Source organism: Cheilinus undulatus, linkage group 16 (assembly GCF_018320785.1).
Source record: "Cheilinus undulatus linkage group 16, ASM1832078v1, whole genome shotgun sequence".
NCBI lineage: Eukaryota > Metazoa > Chordata > Actinopteri > Labriformes > Labridae > Cheilinus > Cheilinus undulatus.
In genome coordinates, this window is record NC_054880.1 from 37,356,413 (window position 1) to 37,374,691 (window position 18,279).

Genomic DNA, 18,279 nt, shown 5'->3' on the forward strand with positions numbered 1-18,279 from the left:
TATCCACTTCGCGACGTTTCAACAAACATGAACACAGAAATGCACACAGCAGCAGAAACATGCAGCCAACGGGCACGATGCCACAGTGCTTGTATACCGTGTATAACACATCAGTGGACATAAATTGTGCAGACACTTCTGCTCGTGCCTCAGAGCTTGAAATGATTGCTTGCTTAGCGTCTGATGTGATTCACCGCTGTGTGCGTAGTGACCATCCTTTCTTCTATTGGGGGTCTGTGTCTCATCACCGTTGCTGCCCTTTGGGGACACGTGGCCTGCACTTGCACTTGAACGGGTCAGGATGTGATCAAGCTTCTTCATGTGGATAGTCGCAGAAGCATAAGCCATTTTTGGTCATTAATTTACAGATTTAATCTATTAATGCTGTTTAATTTCTAGTTGCTCATGGATCATTGTCCTTTTCTCTCCTGTATATCTCTGATACCGTAAAATACCAAATAATAGCTGAGGCGTTTATTTGTCTCAATCACTGAGTAGACCAGGCGTTTAATTTGGGACCAGGCGGCTATTTGGAACAGGCGTTTAATTCCTTTCTCACAAAAATCTTGCTTAGCAAAAATTGGAAAAATATGGTAAATTTAATCAAACTATTTATTTACACCAGTATGAATATCACGTTTACATTTTTAAGACAAGATTACAGTACCATAGTTATACTTTTGTCTTCTTCTGTCAACTCAACACTCTCTAAACACTTTAAATACTGGTAAGGAACTAAACAAACACAAAGTTGACGACAGACATTTTAAAGTGAATGTCGTACTTTTTATTTTTTGGCTGCACTGGGGTATGGCGCTGCTATCTCACTTGAAAAAACCAGCAAGGGATGGTGCCCCAGCCAATGAGGAGGCTAGTACTCACAGCCAATCAGGCTCAGGTCAGAGGGAACGTTCCTATTGGCTGCTGTAGCTTCCGTATCTCAGCTCAGTGAGAAGTTGATTCAATGGCGCAATTATGGTGGTGTTTGGTCCTGTTTAGAATTTGTACATGATGAGATGAAGTGTGTTCTTGCCTGTGATTCAGCCGTTGATTTCAGTGGAAAAGCAGAGTATAATCACTCCACGAGCGTATTGCCACCATGAGTATTCAATTCAGCGCACATTCTCATTCGTGAGGAGGTACGTAAAGAAATGGGCGGAGCTACGGAGCTCAAACAGGGAGAAGAACAGGAAGGGAAGGGGGAGTTGGTAGATGATTCTATACGGTTCTCATCGCATCTCAGTCACATATCGGAGCTTTAGATAAATTACACCTGGCATTTATTTGGAACAGGCATTTATTTGTCAAAATGTAGGGCAACACCCTGTGGTTATTTGGGACCCGGCGATTATTTGGTATTTTATGGTAGATATCTGTTTTGTTCCACATAGCACTACCGATATAAACAAGCAGTAAGAGCAGATTTGTTGCTACATCTCATTCTTTTACTTCCTAGTGATCAAAATATTGTCACTTTTCTTTCTGAATTTGATAAGGCTGTAAAATTGAGTTGTTTTTTAAAAAGTCTACCAATGCCAGTAAATTCATGAAAGAAAACACTCTTAAACATTTGTGGACACAAATGACATTTACAGTTTTTTATTTTTATTTTAATGCTTATACACTAGGGCTGAACGATTTGGGAAAATAATCTAATTGCAGTTTTTTTTTTTTTTACCCAACATTGTGATTTGATTTAATATGTGATTATTTCTTAAGTTCCTCATCTCATGTATTTTCAACAAAAACAAGCAATAATTAATACTAAACTATAACCAACACAATATTGGATGGGGCTAAGGCTAAACATTTCGAAAAAAAAAATCTAATTTTGATGATTTTCAACCCATTTAGCAAATTGGATATGAACTGTTGTATTAAAGGGAATGATAATTTTATATAATTCTCTTATTTAACTAGAAAAAATACAAAAATGAAGAAAATGTAATCTTTTTTAAACTCTTTCAAAAATATAACCACTTGAATGATTGTATGATATGTAATGCATAACGCCTCTGCTGCAAAAACAAGTTTTAAACTTGTATTTTGACAGAAATTTCAGTTAAAAGAAATATTGCATCCTCTGTGATTTAATTTAATTTGCATTAATTGCCCAGCCCTATTATACTCTATTGCTTGAGATTCTGGAGGAGAAGGAATCTAAAAACACAAGTGAAAACACAGTGTCATTGCAAGAGCGTTTAAGACACAGACAAATAGTGTGAATGCCTGCAAGTGTGCTTGTACATATGGGCATACCACATGCACAGTGGCTTACTTAGAAATAGTTGATAAGGATCACCTATCCCAGACACAAAAACAAACACACACACATTAACACTCACACTCACAGACACACAAAATGAGGATATAAAACAAGTCAAGATACTAATAAAGAAGGGATTAAATGCTAGGGAAGACGAGAGAATAAAAGGAAGTCTTCAGGCATTTTTTGAAGCAGTCAGGTGGATCAGCTGATCATATATGTGATGACATGTTGTTCCACTGTGCTACAGTGGCTACAGAGAAAGCCCTGTCAACCAAAAAGTTTTTAGTATGATAGTGGGCTGGTTAAAAGTCCTCGGCCTGATCTTATGATCTGAGTGGCTTTGCTGTAATATACAGTTTTTAGAGTTCAGTGATAAATCTCAGAGATAGTTTGTGCTTTTAACACAAACAAGAATACTGCACTGGTAACCAGTGTAAGGATGCTAAAAGGTGTAATATAATCACTTTTTTCACATCTGCAGAGGATGGATGAGCATTTTGACAAGCTGTAAACAATTTTTAGAAGCCTGATTTATACCAAAACAGATGTTAAACATAACAATTTAACAGATGCAGATGTTTTTTGATTACTTATTTTGATGTGAGACTCCTTCTATGCTTGCATTTTCTCTCACATCTGATCATGAAACCACATCAGTGTTCGTCTAACTGGTCTTCTTCTGTCAAGTAAAAAATGTCTTCTTTGATTTAGCATCTAGATGTACCAGATGCTTGCATGAAATTTGTTGGAAACAACAGATCAACACTGGTAACTGATAAGTGTTTATGCTACATCATTTGTCTGATGGCTAATGTTTGTAAATGGTATTGATATTGGCCTGACACTGATGTTAAACTGATGCACTGGTGCATTTCTAACAGAACGTGAACAGGACGTCAACCTACGTTTATAATGGTAGTCTGCAGGGTGACACTACTAGTTTGTTAAATGTGTTTGAGTTTATAAGAAATCCTCTCAACATAGCTAAATTATCCATTAATCTGTCTGTCTTTCTGTCCATCTCTCTGTAAAATCAATCTTGAAGTCTTTAGGATTTAAACAAAATCATTTTCTAATTACAAAAATGTTTCACTGACAATTGCTTGGTCATGGCCACTTCTATTCAGCCATGATGGAGAAGTACTGATGTGTATCAACCTTACCATCAATATATAATCACTTCTGACCAGCTCCACCCCCTGCAACACCACCAAACAAGATAGTGGTAAAAAAAATCATGTTCTCTAAACTAAAAGTGTTGAAGATTTCTGTTTCAGATTTAAAAATCCAGCCCAACACACAAACCAATAGCTGACACCCACTATTATACATCATCTATGGTTGACGCCCAGTGTTCATCCTTTGGTTTTAAAGAAAAAAATTCAGAGTTTTTATTAGTGGACCCAAGATTTAGCTACCAGCGAGTACAGTCATTTGGTTATAGAACGAGTTTTTCCTCCTTTTTCTAAGGCAATTAAAAATCACTTGTTAACAGGAATTAGCAGAACTAAATATTTTTGAACTATTCCTTAATTGTAATCACAACCAGATTCAGGTTTATTGCAAATATTTTGACACATGCAGGTGCAAATGAATTTACAGAGTGTAAATAAATGAATAAAAACTATGTTAACAGTAGCTCTCCCACTGACTGGTAACTTCGATATAAATAAAGAATAGAGTGTAAAGATGCAGGGGTGAGCTGTATGGTTATGCAGGAATCTTGATGATTAAGTTAGACTGAACACATCTTCCAGTATGAAGATTTAAACAGGAAATTCTCAGGTCAATTAAAGGATTCTGGGACTCAGTGAGTGACCACGATGCATAACCCCCATGTCTTCTGAAAAAGAAAATGTCCCTGTGGGAGTCCAGGTTGTAATGAATCTGCACCAGGTAGCCCTGACCAGGTCATTCCACACTTCTGGTCTTGTGGACTGGTATTCAATTATTTTCTGCTGGAAACACTGCTGGTGCTTTTGATTGTGTTCCCCAGTCGGTTTCTTTCAAAGAGATTGTTAATCTTGGTGGTTGAAGCTACTGATTACACGGGGGGTCTGAGGCTCTTTCACTGGGAGACTGAATACTGACAGGGAAAAGGGCTTTTGATATATTTGTGCAGCAATGGTCCCTTAGCTATTAGATATGGATGTAAAAAGAAAGAATACTATAGCAAATGAGACAATCAGTGTCAAGATTTAATATTTCTGTATTGTTTTTTTTTTATTTTAATCATTAAAGCCACTGCCAGGGGACCAGATGAGGGGATTCCTTCTTTTGGTCAAATATACTTCTGAAAATGACGCTAATCCTGAATTATTTTTGGCCAATACCAGTACCAATATTGAAATGTAGTTCAGACCTGAAGTCAGAAAAAGACTTCCGCTGAGGTAGGTCTGTTGGTCCAGCCTGAACATTATGATTCTTTTTTTTTAGTGCAAAATGAACAAACTTTAGGACAGCCAGCTGATAACATTTATCGTCCTCCTTATTTGTTTTTCTTCTGAATTCATGTGTGATCATGCACCTTCTGTGAGATCTTGTGTCTTTGGAGTCAACATTATAAAATCGTTACTACAAACAGTGGTTGTGTGCATTCAGAGGATTCTAGTGTTAAAGATCGCTTTAAACCGTCCTTATGTCTGTGTTCTCCCATGCTTTTAATTGGTTTAAGATTTGGAAATGTGTTTGCAGCCTCAGGGAACAGAGGGTTAGTGTATAGTTCATGTGCAGAAGGGTCATAGAGAGGACCCCTTATGAATATATGAATAAAAAAACTTCTACCTCCCCTGTTACTAAACATCTCTTTGTTATCAATGACCATCACCTCCCACTCAAGCTCCTATTTTTGTGGTAGGAGTTAGTCATTTTCACAGCTCACCTTCCTGTCATGTTTACAGTACACAGATCTGCTCCCTACCTGCATCTCTGGGTGGTTATATAGTCCTCTGTCTTCTATGAATTGCTTTTAAATCAATCCTAGTAATGCTTCAAAGCTCTTTGCCCCTCTTTCAACCTGAACCTGACTGACCAGTTGTCACAGCTTCTCACAGTTATTGTATTTCCCTCTCACACAGGCTAAGCTGATTGAGCTCTCTGTCGGCCAGGTTAACCGTGGCTTACAGACAGCTCAGAGCAGTTGTATAGTAACAAATTGGAGCCTCAGGCAGCACACCGAGTCCTCAGTATGTTAACCATGTGTGTGAGAGATTGTGTTTGAAGCTGCATGTGTGGATTCCAAGCTGTTTTTGCTTTATCCTCTGTGGATTTTTGCACATTACTGAATTTGTGACTATTTACACAGCACATTACCTCATGGACAACATATTTGCACAACTCCTTCATACAGACATCTTCCTTCATTGATTAGATTTGCTTTTAAGTGCATGTATTTTCTACTGTAAGAGCACTCTTTGTAGATTGACATGCCACTCATTTATTTTCAGTAATGACTTTTCAAGACTTTTCTATTTCCATGTTTTGAAGGTTTTTGTATTTTCCCTAAGAGAAAGATAATCTCCTCCCCTGTGAGCTTTTTGCAGTGGTATTGCAGCACTGCTCCCACTATGTGACTCAATCTGCCAGAGTCAGACTCTGAATTATTTCTCAGTTGGACCCGGTGAGTCAGCCCGACCCCAGCAGGTTCCCAATGGGACAAGGTGCAAGGGCATATTCTGAGGACACATTGTAATGCAGTTTTGAGTGTAGTAAAGCCTCTAGGGCACTCTCATGTATGAATAAATGGCTCAGACTGGTGTTTATGAACAGTTTCTGTGTGCACATATGCAAAGTCCGTATGGACAGCTACTCCTAAATGTTTTACAAGTACTTGATGGAAAAGCAGCGGTGTGAGAGTTACTTTGAGGAAATCTTCTTGACGATGTAAAAAACAAAATTTTTTATGATATTTTCATGAATATTGTTGTTGCACCAATAACAGAACCCCACTTTCTATAGGCTTCGTGCCAATTTAAACTAGATAGGGTAGCTTTTTGATGAATACCTGATAACAAAAGATACAGCTTGGTCTTTGTCCCCTCAAAAGAAAGTCAACATACTGAATCGACCCTTGCAAACTTCTTAGAGGACTTGTCAAGGGCTTCTTCTGCACTTCAGATCATGAGGGCAGATTGCTTTGAATGGGATCACTGATCTCATACACACAACTGAAGTGCCACTGTGATGTTTTTCCTTTCTTTTTTGACCTTTGACAGTGAATTTTAGACTGTATTCTGTCTGTAAAAAACTGCTTCTTCTGTGTTGTGAGGAATTTTTGTGTGAACGTTTGATTACATAAACCATATGGACAGAAGTATTTGGCCAAACCTGTTAATTATTAAATTCAGGTGTTTCAATCAGACCTGTTACCACAGGTGAATAAAACCAAGCATTTAGCCATGCAGTCTCCATTTATACACATTTGTGATACAAAATAGGGCTGGGCAATTAATCAGAATTTAGAATAAATTTCAGTATGGCCTGCTGCAATTTTCAAATCACATAACATGCATTAGTTCTATAACCTGAAATGTGTGAATAGATAACAATTGAAACTTTTTTTTCTGCAGAGATTTTATGCCCTACACATCATGCAATCATTCAGGTGTCAAATCCTACTTTCCTAATTTTCGCTGATGTTTTTCCCAATCAAAATGAGACTGACATAAAAATCATCATTTCCTTCAATGCAACAATTCACATCAAATTTGCAATATGAGTCAAAGTAATCATAATGAGATATTTTTTCAAAATTGTTCAGCTGTAGTTTAACTCATTGAATGCCAGCCCTTTTATAAAATGGAAAGTGCCTTGTGCCAGTGTTTTTGGCCATTTTGAGTCACCTTTCAAGACCCACAGAATATTTTGTACCATGACTCTGAAAACACCAAATAGCTCAAATGAAAGAAGAAACTCTCTATTTCATCATGGAAAAAAAAAAAATTGTAGCTTGTTCCCTTCTTGATTTATCTGAAGTTTAATAGAGGCTAGTTTCACCAAAAAGACCACTTTTTTCTAGAAAGCTGAGAAAAATGCATTTTTGTGAAAGAGAGTCTGTCAAGCAGAACAGTGATTTGAATTTTATAATTTTGCCTTCAATGACATAAAATACATCTGAAAATTGTATCACAAATGTTATTTTATTGTAAAATAAATAACAATGCTTCCAGTTACTGTCATGCCATTCACACTCTGGAACTGGACGGCCTCCACGGGACCCCCTATACGCCCACATCCTCTCCTGCTTGTTGCTGTATGCGTCCAGCTGGCGAGAGGCTGCCTTATTTCTCCGACGCACGGGGGGAGACCTCGTGGCAATTCTTTAGCCTGTTGGCCGCATAGACAGATGAATTAAAGCGCCGATCCCTGGATTTGCTGTCGTTAGGTTCAGTGTCGGTTTCAGTGAGTAAGCAATTTCTCAGGCAAAAGTTTAAAGTTTCTTCCAGTGTCTAAGTTAGAACTTTCAGCTTAGATTACCTCCGTAACGATCACTCTGCTCTTTGACCCCAGGGTCTCCACCTCTGATGTTTGATCTACTGTCACTTCCGACTGTAGTGTTCTGACTACGTATCCCAGAAGCCCCAAAATTACTCACAGGGGGCGTGAGAGCGCCCCCTTGTGCCAGCCGCCGAAAAAACACTTTGACGTATATATATGTCAATGGCACTCAATGAGTTAATGCATCTAATGTTATGTTGGTTATAATTTAGAATGATTTATTGCTTGTTTTAGATGAAGGATACATAAGAAGAAAGTGATTGTATTAAGTTGCAATGTTGGTGAAAAAAAAAACGCAATTTGATTATTTTCCCAGATTGTTTTGCCCTAATACAAAATCAGTCGTTCTGAATAGCTCAGTAACTTCAAACATTTTACTGTTATTGATGCCGCCTTTGCAAGAAGATGATTATTGATAGTGATGATAGTGGTGTAAAGCACACCGACACTGGACTGTGGAGCTGTGGAAATGTGTTCTGTGGAGTGCAATCTCTTGGTTTGGCATCACCTGCCTGACTGCACTGTGCCAACAGTAAAGTTTGGTGGAGGAGGGATAATGGTATCAGGCTGTTTTTCAGGGTTTGGGCTAGGCCCCTTTTCTCCACTGAAGGCCATTGGACATTCTGGATAGTGCTAGTCTTCCAACTTTGTGGCAACAGTTTGCTGAAGAACCTTTCCTATTCCAACATGACTGTACCCCAGTGCACAAAGCAAGTACTGTAAAGACATGGTTTAATGAGTTCAGTGTGGATTAACTTGGCAGGCCTAGAGCCCTGACCTCAACCCCCTCAAGCACTTTTGGAATAAATTGGAATTGACATAATGAGCCAGGCCTCGTCCAGCATCAGCGCTTGACCTGATAAATCTAGAGAATGAATGGGCGCAAATTCCCACAAAACCACTCCAAAATCTTGAGGAAATCCTCCCAAAAAGAAGAGTGGAGGCTGTTTTGTGACAAAAGGGGGCAGCTCAGTGTATTTGAACACAGTGCCATCACAGTCCCTGTTGTAAAGGTCAGCCAGCCGAATACTTTTGTCCATATAGTGTACCAAAAAACCAAATCAACAACCAAAAAAGGCCCACCTCAGCCATGGCATCTAAGAAAATCAAGAACATAGAGGGAAGAGAGAGGTCACAGAGTGTAGCACTTTCTCCTCTTTGTCCTGCTTGGCTGAGGCTGTGTTTATTCTTATCAGAGGTCAGTGAAGTGGCATAATAGCTGAACTTTTAGAGCAAAGTGCTCATTGATCCTTCTCAAAATGTCAAAACTCTCAAAGAAGGATGCCTGTCTCTGATTTTCTCTTCAGCTGCTTTACACTCCAACATTCTAGGCACAATCTGTACTGTAATGGCATCCTCTATAACATCTGTCATTATAAAATGCTCACAAAAGGAAGGATCTCACTCAGATTTTCTGTAGTAAATGTTTCCCAATGTATGTGTGTGTTCGAGATTGTTGAATTACATAGGGCAGAAAAAAATTGTGCTGTTAATGACATAATAACTGGCATATTTTACTGACAACATGGTAAATGGCAACAATATTGTAAAGTCATACAGACTTTTTAAGCCTCTGGCTTTATAGAATAATAATATAGAGCTGTTATTGAGCACTGAGTCAATATTAAAGCAGTTTAAGTACCACCCAGTAATCCTCATTGAGAATATGAAACATCAGCTTTGAAATGTTAGTTATAGATTCAGTCAGAGCTGCTTTGTCTTATTTCTTGTCCTTTCCTTCTACACAGGAGCTGGAGAGAGTGACAGCATTACAGACGAACCTGCAGCTGGCAGCAGTCATTTGCACTAATGCAAGAAGGTAATAGTGTTCTTTAACATACTGTCATTTCAGTAAATGGAATCGCTGCTGAACAGGCCATTTGCATACTAAGTGCCTTTCTCATAACCATGGTAACAGCCCTTTCTTTTTTCGTCTCAGTCTGTTGATAAAGTCACAAATGCTATATTATTTTCTTTAGTTTTCTTTTAAAATCAAGCTAGTGGACTCACAATAGATTGTACTCTGTTTTGGGGTATCTTTCTTTGGTTTTAGGGTTGATTTTTCTGGTGATACACTTGAACTTAAAAGTGTCCCCAAAAGTTGTTCTCAATAGAAGTGAAGTAGTCTTTTAGCCATATTGCAGTATTTTAAGTCTTCTGCAGGTGTCATGTGTTATGTTATTTATTTCAGACACCCTGTTTGGACCTTGCATTAACATGGATTGAAACCCAATTTGGGCATTCAGATACCATCCTTAATAATGCTGCATGATTTGGTATTAATGTGTGATTATACTAAATTATATTACTGCTTTAAAATAACTTCATATTTTCCAAAGAAATTAAAGTGTTTCCTTTTTAAAAATAAAGGTACTTCAAAGTGCAATTGTGGCACTGTTGTCAACTTAATGGCCTTTCTGCATGCATTTTTGTAAACCTTTCAAATACTGCATAATCAGAGGTGGAAAAAGAAATTGACTATGGTACTCAAGTAAAACTACAGTTACCCTGGTTAAAATTGACTTAAGTAAAAGTAGAATATAATAGAGTTCAAGTTAACTCTTTAAAAGCTTTTGTTAATCTACACTACATATAGTTAAACTACAATTTACCTTACTATACTGCAGAGTTGCAGTAAATCTTGAAAATCTGTGGCAAGGTGGGTCTCCTTCTGGCGAGAACAAAGCAGAGAGTCAGCCTCTTAGCAAAGCAATGTATACTGATGAATGAAAGGCTCTATGTGACCTTTAGGAACACCTAAAATCAAGAGCAGGAACTCTAACTGAGTGGGTTGTCTCACTCATGGTGCAAATGTGCCTTACAGAAACAGAAGGTGTAGGAATGCCAAAACCAATGAAATTATTTTCCACTGATAATTCACATACATAGAATTGTGCGGACACACTAGCATGCTGTGTTACCTTGATACATCACAGTCCACTTGGAATTGCACACAAGTAGATGACCCTCTTTTTCTGCCTCATTCAACCACAAACTGTTCATGGAAAGCAGCTAATGAAAATGGATGAAAAAGAGTAGGCAGATCAAGGGTTTCAGTAGTGAATCACAACAACAACTTGTAAGAAAATAAAAAATGCACTTTCTAACAGACGCTGATGAAAGGGTGGTTAGATCACATACAGTGTTTGTTTGCTACAGTATGGTGGTCTTAAACAGAGGAAAAACAAAGCAGACTGACACCATGTTGCTGCGGCATTCTGCACGCGTGCTTTCCCTCTGCAGTACCAAAACATCCACCATTTATCATTACACATGAGCTTCACTGCAGTGCTCAATATGTTGACAGGACTCACGCTGATTTCTTCACATAGCGCTGTAGTGCTCACATCAATCAGCAGTCTCTCTCCAACTACAGGATATTATTAAAGAGAAATTTTAACAGTGATCTAGATCTTCTTCGTTTTATCCTGGTGAACTTAGCCTGCAGTATGACTGATAATGAGAATATGGTGGCATGAAAGCTGTCCATGATTAATTTACACTCTTTTCTTTGCAATTATACAATAAATACATGGGGTTGATGAAGATATGCTGAGTAAGCTGTATAAAGCTAAGAGCTTTTACCTTTGTTTTACCTAAATATTAAAACTGTCAGTATTAACCAGTTGTAATGCCATTTGTCTGCTCTGTGTAAAGGCAACTAAGTGTAGCGAAGGAGGGATTCACAGAAGCCAGCCTGGGTCTGTTGGCCAATCAGAGGAGACGACAGCTGCTCACAGGCCTGCTGAAATCACTGAGAACCATCAAGACACTGGTAAAACATATACATATTTTTATATTTGACATGTATGTTTTTAAGTAGCAAGTAGCTCCTTAAACAGTGTGGCTGGACACCAGCTATTTTCCCTTTAGTTCTTTAAAATAGAACTTGTTATTATTCTAATCACTTCACTCTCAAATCAAATTACTACCTGCCAGCTAAGGAGCAGTCTACACAGACTGTGTTTGCATCCAGAATGATAATTGATTAAATCATAGGTGGTGTACGAGCCATCATTTTCATTAATTGTCTAACAACTTGATGCTGTTGGTAATTAACATGACTTTCCTTACTGCATTTCGTATGTGTATTTGGACCTTCATGCTTGACTTATGATTATTTCTTGCTTGCAGCATAATTCAAAAATTCTGGATTTTGAGGACAGTCTTTTATTTCACACATTGAATGCTTTTTTTCCTCAAAAAATCTAAACATAAGATAGATAGTCAGGCAGGCACTTTATTAATTCCAGAGAAAATTCAAGGTCCAGTAGCAGCTTATAGACACATGATATGAGACAGCTGTTACATTTGTCCCCAGCCATATTAACAAAACAAAATTTATACAAACTTCTACAAAAAGAGAACACCTTAATTAAAGGTATACCTGAATAGAAAATTAATTTGTAAGGTAACCAAAAGTTACATAGAAGAATTAAAAACTGAAAATGGAAAAGCCTTTGCAGAAGAAATAAATTGACCTATTTACAATGTAAAGCAAAAATATTTTTAGTCTGTACAACAGAAATCATCATCTGGTGGCCACATCAGGCCCCCCCACATCTTCCCATCCATCAGAAGATTTGAAAAATATAGCATGTCATTGTTTAGCTCTTTGTCTAAAACCAACCTATAGCAACTTATTCGACACTAAACACACAGGTATAGTGTTTCTCTAAGGTGTGATTGAAGCTGTGTTTTTTCACATTTATTTCCTTCTTTCTTTTAAAGTGCAATTTCCCTTTTTGAGAATCTAAACAAGAGTTCTTTCTTTTATGTGTTTTTTTGCCAATAACAACATAGTATATTAAAATCAAACACAGTAACTGTAATCTTGAGAACTCCTGAAATATGTAGCTGAAATATTTTAATTGCCCCTTTGTGGCTGGCTGCAGTATAGGTCATAGGGACTGCTTTCACTGTTAAAGGTTCCTTCAATTTTGGAAGGAAATTACAAACTACAGTTGGCCCTTGTACAGCAGGAGTTGATGACTCCTGCTGTACAATAATAAAACTTGTTCAAAAAGTTACAGCAAAATACAACAACATTGTTTTTGAAAACACTCAAGCTCTGCTTAGCTATTTTCCTAGTATATACAAGTCTGTATGCATGGATAGTATGGTTGCAAGATGTGAGAATGGTACAAGGATGCTGAGTAGATATGATCAGAATAAAAAACGTGGGCATATTTACAGGGTGTAGATAAGATAATTTAAGATCATTAATTACTACAAGTGTGCATATGAAGTGAAACATTTTACCACAGAGAGCCTTCTTACAGTATTTGAGTTACAGTGAATGGATGAGTTACTTTGTGCATTTGAGTACTGTAAATGGATTAAATTAGTGCAGATTTGCATATGAGGCATTTTACCGCAGTTATCTTTCATACAGTATTTGAGATACAGTAGAGCAGTAAGAGACACTGGAGGATATTTCAAATTAAACAGGTCTAAGCTGCATGTTAAACTAAATTTTTCTAGCACTCTGTGACTGTTGAGTGGACATCAGTGTAAGAAACAAACAAAAAAGCCTCAAGAACCTGATGCAAGAATCTACCCTTAAATGTTAAAAAAAAACTTTGTATCATTTCTTTATTACTTTAAGGTTTTGATCCAAACAATAAATTAGGTAGGACCCAGTATGGAACCTTGTGGGACACCATTTTGTTTATTTGACAAATCTAGAAGATAAACTGTCTTCAGGGAAATTGCATTATTGATACAAGCACTGTATAATAGGACCCAATAAGGAGTGTTGTTGGACCCCATATTGCATATTTAACAAAAAAAGTAGAGGTTTTGGCTTTTTTCTTCCGTTTTTTTCTCTTGTTCCAATGCACTTATATGAAATAAACACGTGTATACCAAAAACATTTGTAATTGCAACAATTTCTGGGAGAAATGGTGTATTTTCTTGAAAAATTTCAGGGGTGCCAATACTTTCGTCCATGACTGTATTGTCATTGGGCACATCCCATTAGCAGTCAAGTCGAGTAGTTTTCAGAACATTTAACAGCCCTTTGTTGGTTAACCCCTGCAAATGTAAATGTGGCTGCCGGGGAATTTGTGCCACACTCATGCTGCTTCATCTCTGTCTCCCTCTCGCAGCAAAGAACAGATGTACGACTCAGCGAGATGCTTGAGGTATTTTGATCCTCTGCAAGCACACTAACACACACAGACACGACACACATGTAGATTTGCTCAAAGCTAACTCAAAGGTCAAACATCAGTGGGGATTCTACAAAGACAGACATGCCTACACAAGCACAAGATGCTCTGACAAATGCCCATCTATTGTGAAGGTCATCTGACGCACATGGTATGGTTTGAACAGCTGATGAAAATAATCCTTGGTTAGATGTAATGTAAGCATGGGAAACAAATACTTTTAAGGGTAAAACAAATAAGTCACACATATCACTTCTTTATTCATCAAAAAACAGGTGAACTGTTTTTATAATAGTATGTTAGCTTTTGATTTCCTTAAAGAGATTCTGCTGCATGTTTATTCTCCATTATACACAGTATTTTCTGCATGCTTGCTGATGACCTCAGTGCTCTGTTCCTTTAGGAGGAAGACTATCCAGGTGCAATCCAGCTCTGCCTGGAATGTCAAAAAGCTGCCAGCACCTTCAAACACTACAGCTGCATAAGGTACAGTAGATCCATCAAAAGACTGGTGGAGTGATTTCTAGTCATATCCAAATGTGTGCAGGCACAGATCTCATTTTTCTGTAGCTGGATGGAAAGTTCTCTGATCTTTTGTTCTGTTTAATGTTAGTCTGAAATCATCAAAAGTGTACACTACTTGCAAAGATGGAAATTGGTCTCTTAAAATGGTGGCACTATGTTAGAAAGTAATAACTCCTGCTCTGGGAAGTCCCTCTATTGTGTTGAGGGTCAAATTTGACTCATTTTCAAGGTCAGATGTGAGCAGAGTCTGTTCCTACACAAAAGGAGGGTTAAGAGGCTTTTATGTACACTCATTTTGCTTGTTGTTGTTGCCTCACTGCTCTGCTTTTGTCTAGGTTATGAAGTCAAATAAGTTTGTCACAATATTCAACTCTGAAATAGCTGAGGGGAGATGAGGTACAGTGGGATGCCTTAAGGCAAGTCTAGATGTATTGTGGGAAATTGCAAAACCATAAGCTATTATTAGAACTATACAGCTGAAGATAGTGAAACCAAGGATACCACAGATCCTTGAAAAGTCTTAGAAAGTCTTAAATTAGATTTTGAAATAGTCATAACTTTACCAGTGAGAGGCCTTAAATTTAGAAGCTGCATTGACCAAACCTGTCTGTATCCAATCTTTGTTTTCTAGCCTACGTTATACTATTCAGATTATTTGTGTTTTTGTGTAGCTATATGCTTGTCCACACATAAATTAGCATCATTTACAGCAGTGCAGCCTGTAACCTGTGTCAGTCCCGCCCCCTCAGTGTGAGCCAGGCTAAGAGAGGGACCTGTGGTGTTTAAAAGGTATTCACAAAATGATTTAAGAAAAGAAGAAATTTATTCAACCGCAAAGAGAGAACTCTTCGTTGTTAAAGGCTGACCCAGAAAACAACAGATTAATGGTGGCAGCAACATGACGGCTGTAAAGTAAGCATCAAGAGGTCTCTGTCCTTTTATTTTGGTGAAATCTTCAGATTAAACTATTTCATGTTTGGCTTTATGTAAGATTAACTTCAGATGGTCTTTATTTTGAAGGGTTTCAAGCAGTAAACAGAATTCTCTCTTGGGATTTCTCAGTTTTAAAATTTTAAAAATTATGAATTCAAGCCTACTACAACATAAGCTTTATAACAGAAATAGTATTTTTTGATTAATAATCAGTAATTTTGTATTTATATCTGAATTTTCTCCACAAATTGTTGGATACATGTTCTCCAGTGTTCAGGGATTTCGGTGTTTGCTCAAAATTTCCTGGGGGAGGATCCCAGACACCTCTTAAGGCTCTCGCAGACTGTTTTCTAGCAGTCAGACAACTCAAAACGCTGCTTAGTTGCAGGTAGGATGTAAGAAGATGTGCAAGAAAATAAACGTCATCAATGTATGCTGCATCAGTGTGCATCATCCATGTACGCCGCTAGTGCCGTGATGACATGGTCATCCTAAATTTATGACACTGGCTATTTTTGGTCGCAAGACCATGACAACGGCCCTCTGTCAGCCTGTGTCAGTGCGATGTAGCACCACCGTTTTAGAGCCACGACAAAAGAAATCCTCATGATTGGTCATCTTTCACCTGGGACAGCCTAAATTTGCACTAGGCTTTACTCAGTGTCTTAGAATAAACTGCGCTGTTATGAAACACGACTCCAGTTCTCTAACATCTGGTCTATCAAATTGCCCACTTAAAAATGTGTGCAGCTCATCCTTATTTTGACAGATCTTCTTTGACGAAAGGCGTTACTCTGCTTTTTAATAGTTAAACTGTTTAGAATCAGCTCAGCACACAAGCTGAAATGTGTTGCAATAAATTACACCATATGGCATATTAAGAGAATAGAGGCATTAAAAGCATCAGAAGTCACACAATTTGGGCATTTATGACCCAAAAAAAATTGTCCTATACCATTTGATATTGGCTTAATAAGAAATCTTGAATCTTTCATTTTTGACAATATGCTGCACAAAAAGTGGTTCTGATTTTTCTCAGTTCAGGCCTTGAAAAGGTCTTAAAGAGTATTACATTTGATTTTTAAAAGTTTGTAGTAACCATATGAACTGTCTTTAAAAAGCTTTTTTGCACTGATATCTAAATATGGTGTACCTTAAGATTTTGGCTTGATCTTAGGTGTGCCTTAGACAAAATAGTTTAAGAACCATTATTATAATGAAACACAGTCTACATATTTCAATGATTCTTGGTCTTAAAAATGAACCAAAGCTTAAAAAGCAGATCTTAAGTCATATTTCTCACCAGAGTACAGGATATTTTTTTCTGGATATCATTACTGTATTCACAGTGTCACTAGTTTTAACCTTTGCATTTCATAACAAATGATAATGAATGTGTTAGGACTGAAGTGCACAGTTCTCCTCCTATTGTGACTATTGCAATTAGCTGTAAATGAGAGAATGACTGAGATCATAATGAAACAAAACTCTTACATTTTGCTCTGCCATCTGTGTCACTGTATTCAGGAGTGGACATGCTGTGTAATGAAACATGATGTCTTTTGCTGCTGAATCAAAATCTGTTTGCCCTTTTCCCCTTTTGAAAATGCCAATACAGCTTCCTGAATGTCATCTGTGCATTGATCATACATCTGTCTCTCTTTGCATTAGCATGCACATTGTTCTCTGGCTCTCTGCCCAAATTTGCTGGAGCCCTGACTGCAGCTTTTGCCTCCCTAAGCGGCTAGTTTCCAGTCTGCTGCACTTTGATTTTAACCTTGTAGTCATGCTTTTTTACGCACTACATGGCTTTGTTTCATGCCTGCCCTTTCTCTGTCCCTGTCCCCAACCCTTTAAAAGTCAATATTGTTTCCCTGAGAAAGCACTTACACGGCCTCATGCTCTGCCTCAGTCCATTTTCATCATCGGTTCAAATGGGCACCCCCCTCATGTCGGTGTGTTGTTTACCAACCACAAACCCTGCTGTGGCCTTAAAAAGACAAAAGTGCAATTTAGCCAAGAGCTTCTCTGTAGTATTGGGAGGTAGTCCAAAGTAAGAGCAAATGGGGAAAAAGTTATTTTTTTACTAAAGGAAAGTTTAAATCAAGATACATTATTTGAATTTAGAAAAAGCTCCCATATGAGGTTCATGTTTTCTTACAGCATGAAAGTTTGAATTAAGATACAGGATTGTTTTGATTTAATGCACCTGAGAGGAACTTTTTGTTTGTGTTGATTTTGACGCCCCGTGTGGACAAATCTTTCCCTCTGTCTTTTTGTTGACTTGTCTTGGACATGTGTAGGCAGTGTTTTTAACTACATTTTAAATCCTGCTGTCTTTTGACAGCCAAACATTTCATGTATTGATAATCTTCACTGAGACAAATGTTAAAATAGGCAGATTCTGCAGCACTCTATTTGTCTGGCTGCAGTTTCTGGCTTTTAAAATAACTATAAATAAATAATCTCTGTGCTTATGGTCTCATTAGCTCTTTTAGCTGATATTTATTCAGTCTGTTTTTAAACCAGCTAAAGACTCCTCATATTAGACTTAAATTATGTATTATGCATTGCTAATGTGCAGTTTCCCCCTTCACATAGGTTGAGATCATTTTAAAGGAAAATTCCTGTAAAACAAATCTTTGATATCTATCTCCACACAACATTTACTTTTACACAAATAAGATCTCTAAAATCAATACTGAAAATTATAGGCTTTCCACACAAATTTGCTAAACAAGGTCATTTGTTACTGTTTTTGTACAACAAAGAAATGCATAGTATTTTACTCATGCTTGCATTATGGTGTTTTATCCCAGCTGTGATACAAATAACCAGTGGGTTATTCCAGGTAAGGCTCCTACAGATCTCCACTCCAGCTA

At 37.6% G+C, this 18,279-nt stretch overlaps 1 protein-coding gene across 1 annotated transcript in view; it reads left to right on the forward strand.

Moving 5' to 3' along the window:
* Positions 1-18,279, forward strand: part of vps50 (VPS50 EARP/GARPII complex subunit) — a 203,554-nt gene that overhangs the window by 39,864 nt on the left and 145,411 nt on the right. Inside the window, exons 6-9 of the mRNA XM_041809537.1 lie at positions 9,514-9,584; positions 11,423-11,540; positions 13,877-13,912; positions 14,343-14,425. Coding sequence (XP_041665471.1) covers positions 9,514-9,584; positions 11,423-11,540; positions 13,877-13,912; positions 14,343-14,425 — 308 coding nt within the window. The remainder of the gene's footprint in view (positions 1-9,513; positions 9,585-11,422; positions 11,541-13,876; positions 13,913-14,342; positions 14,426-18,279) is intronic.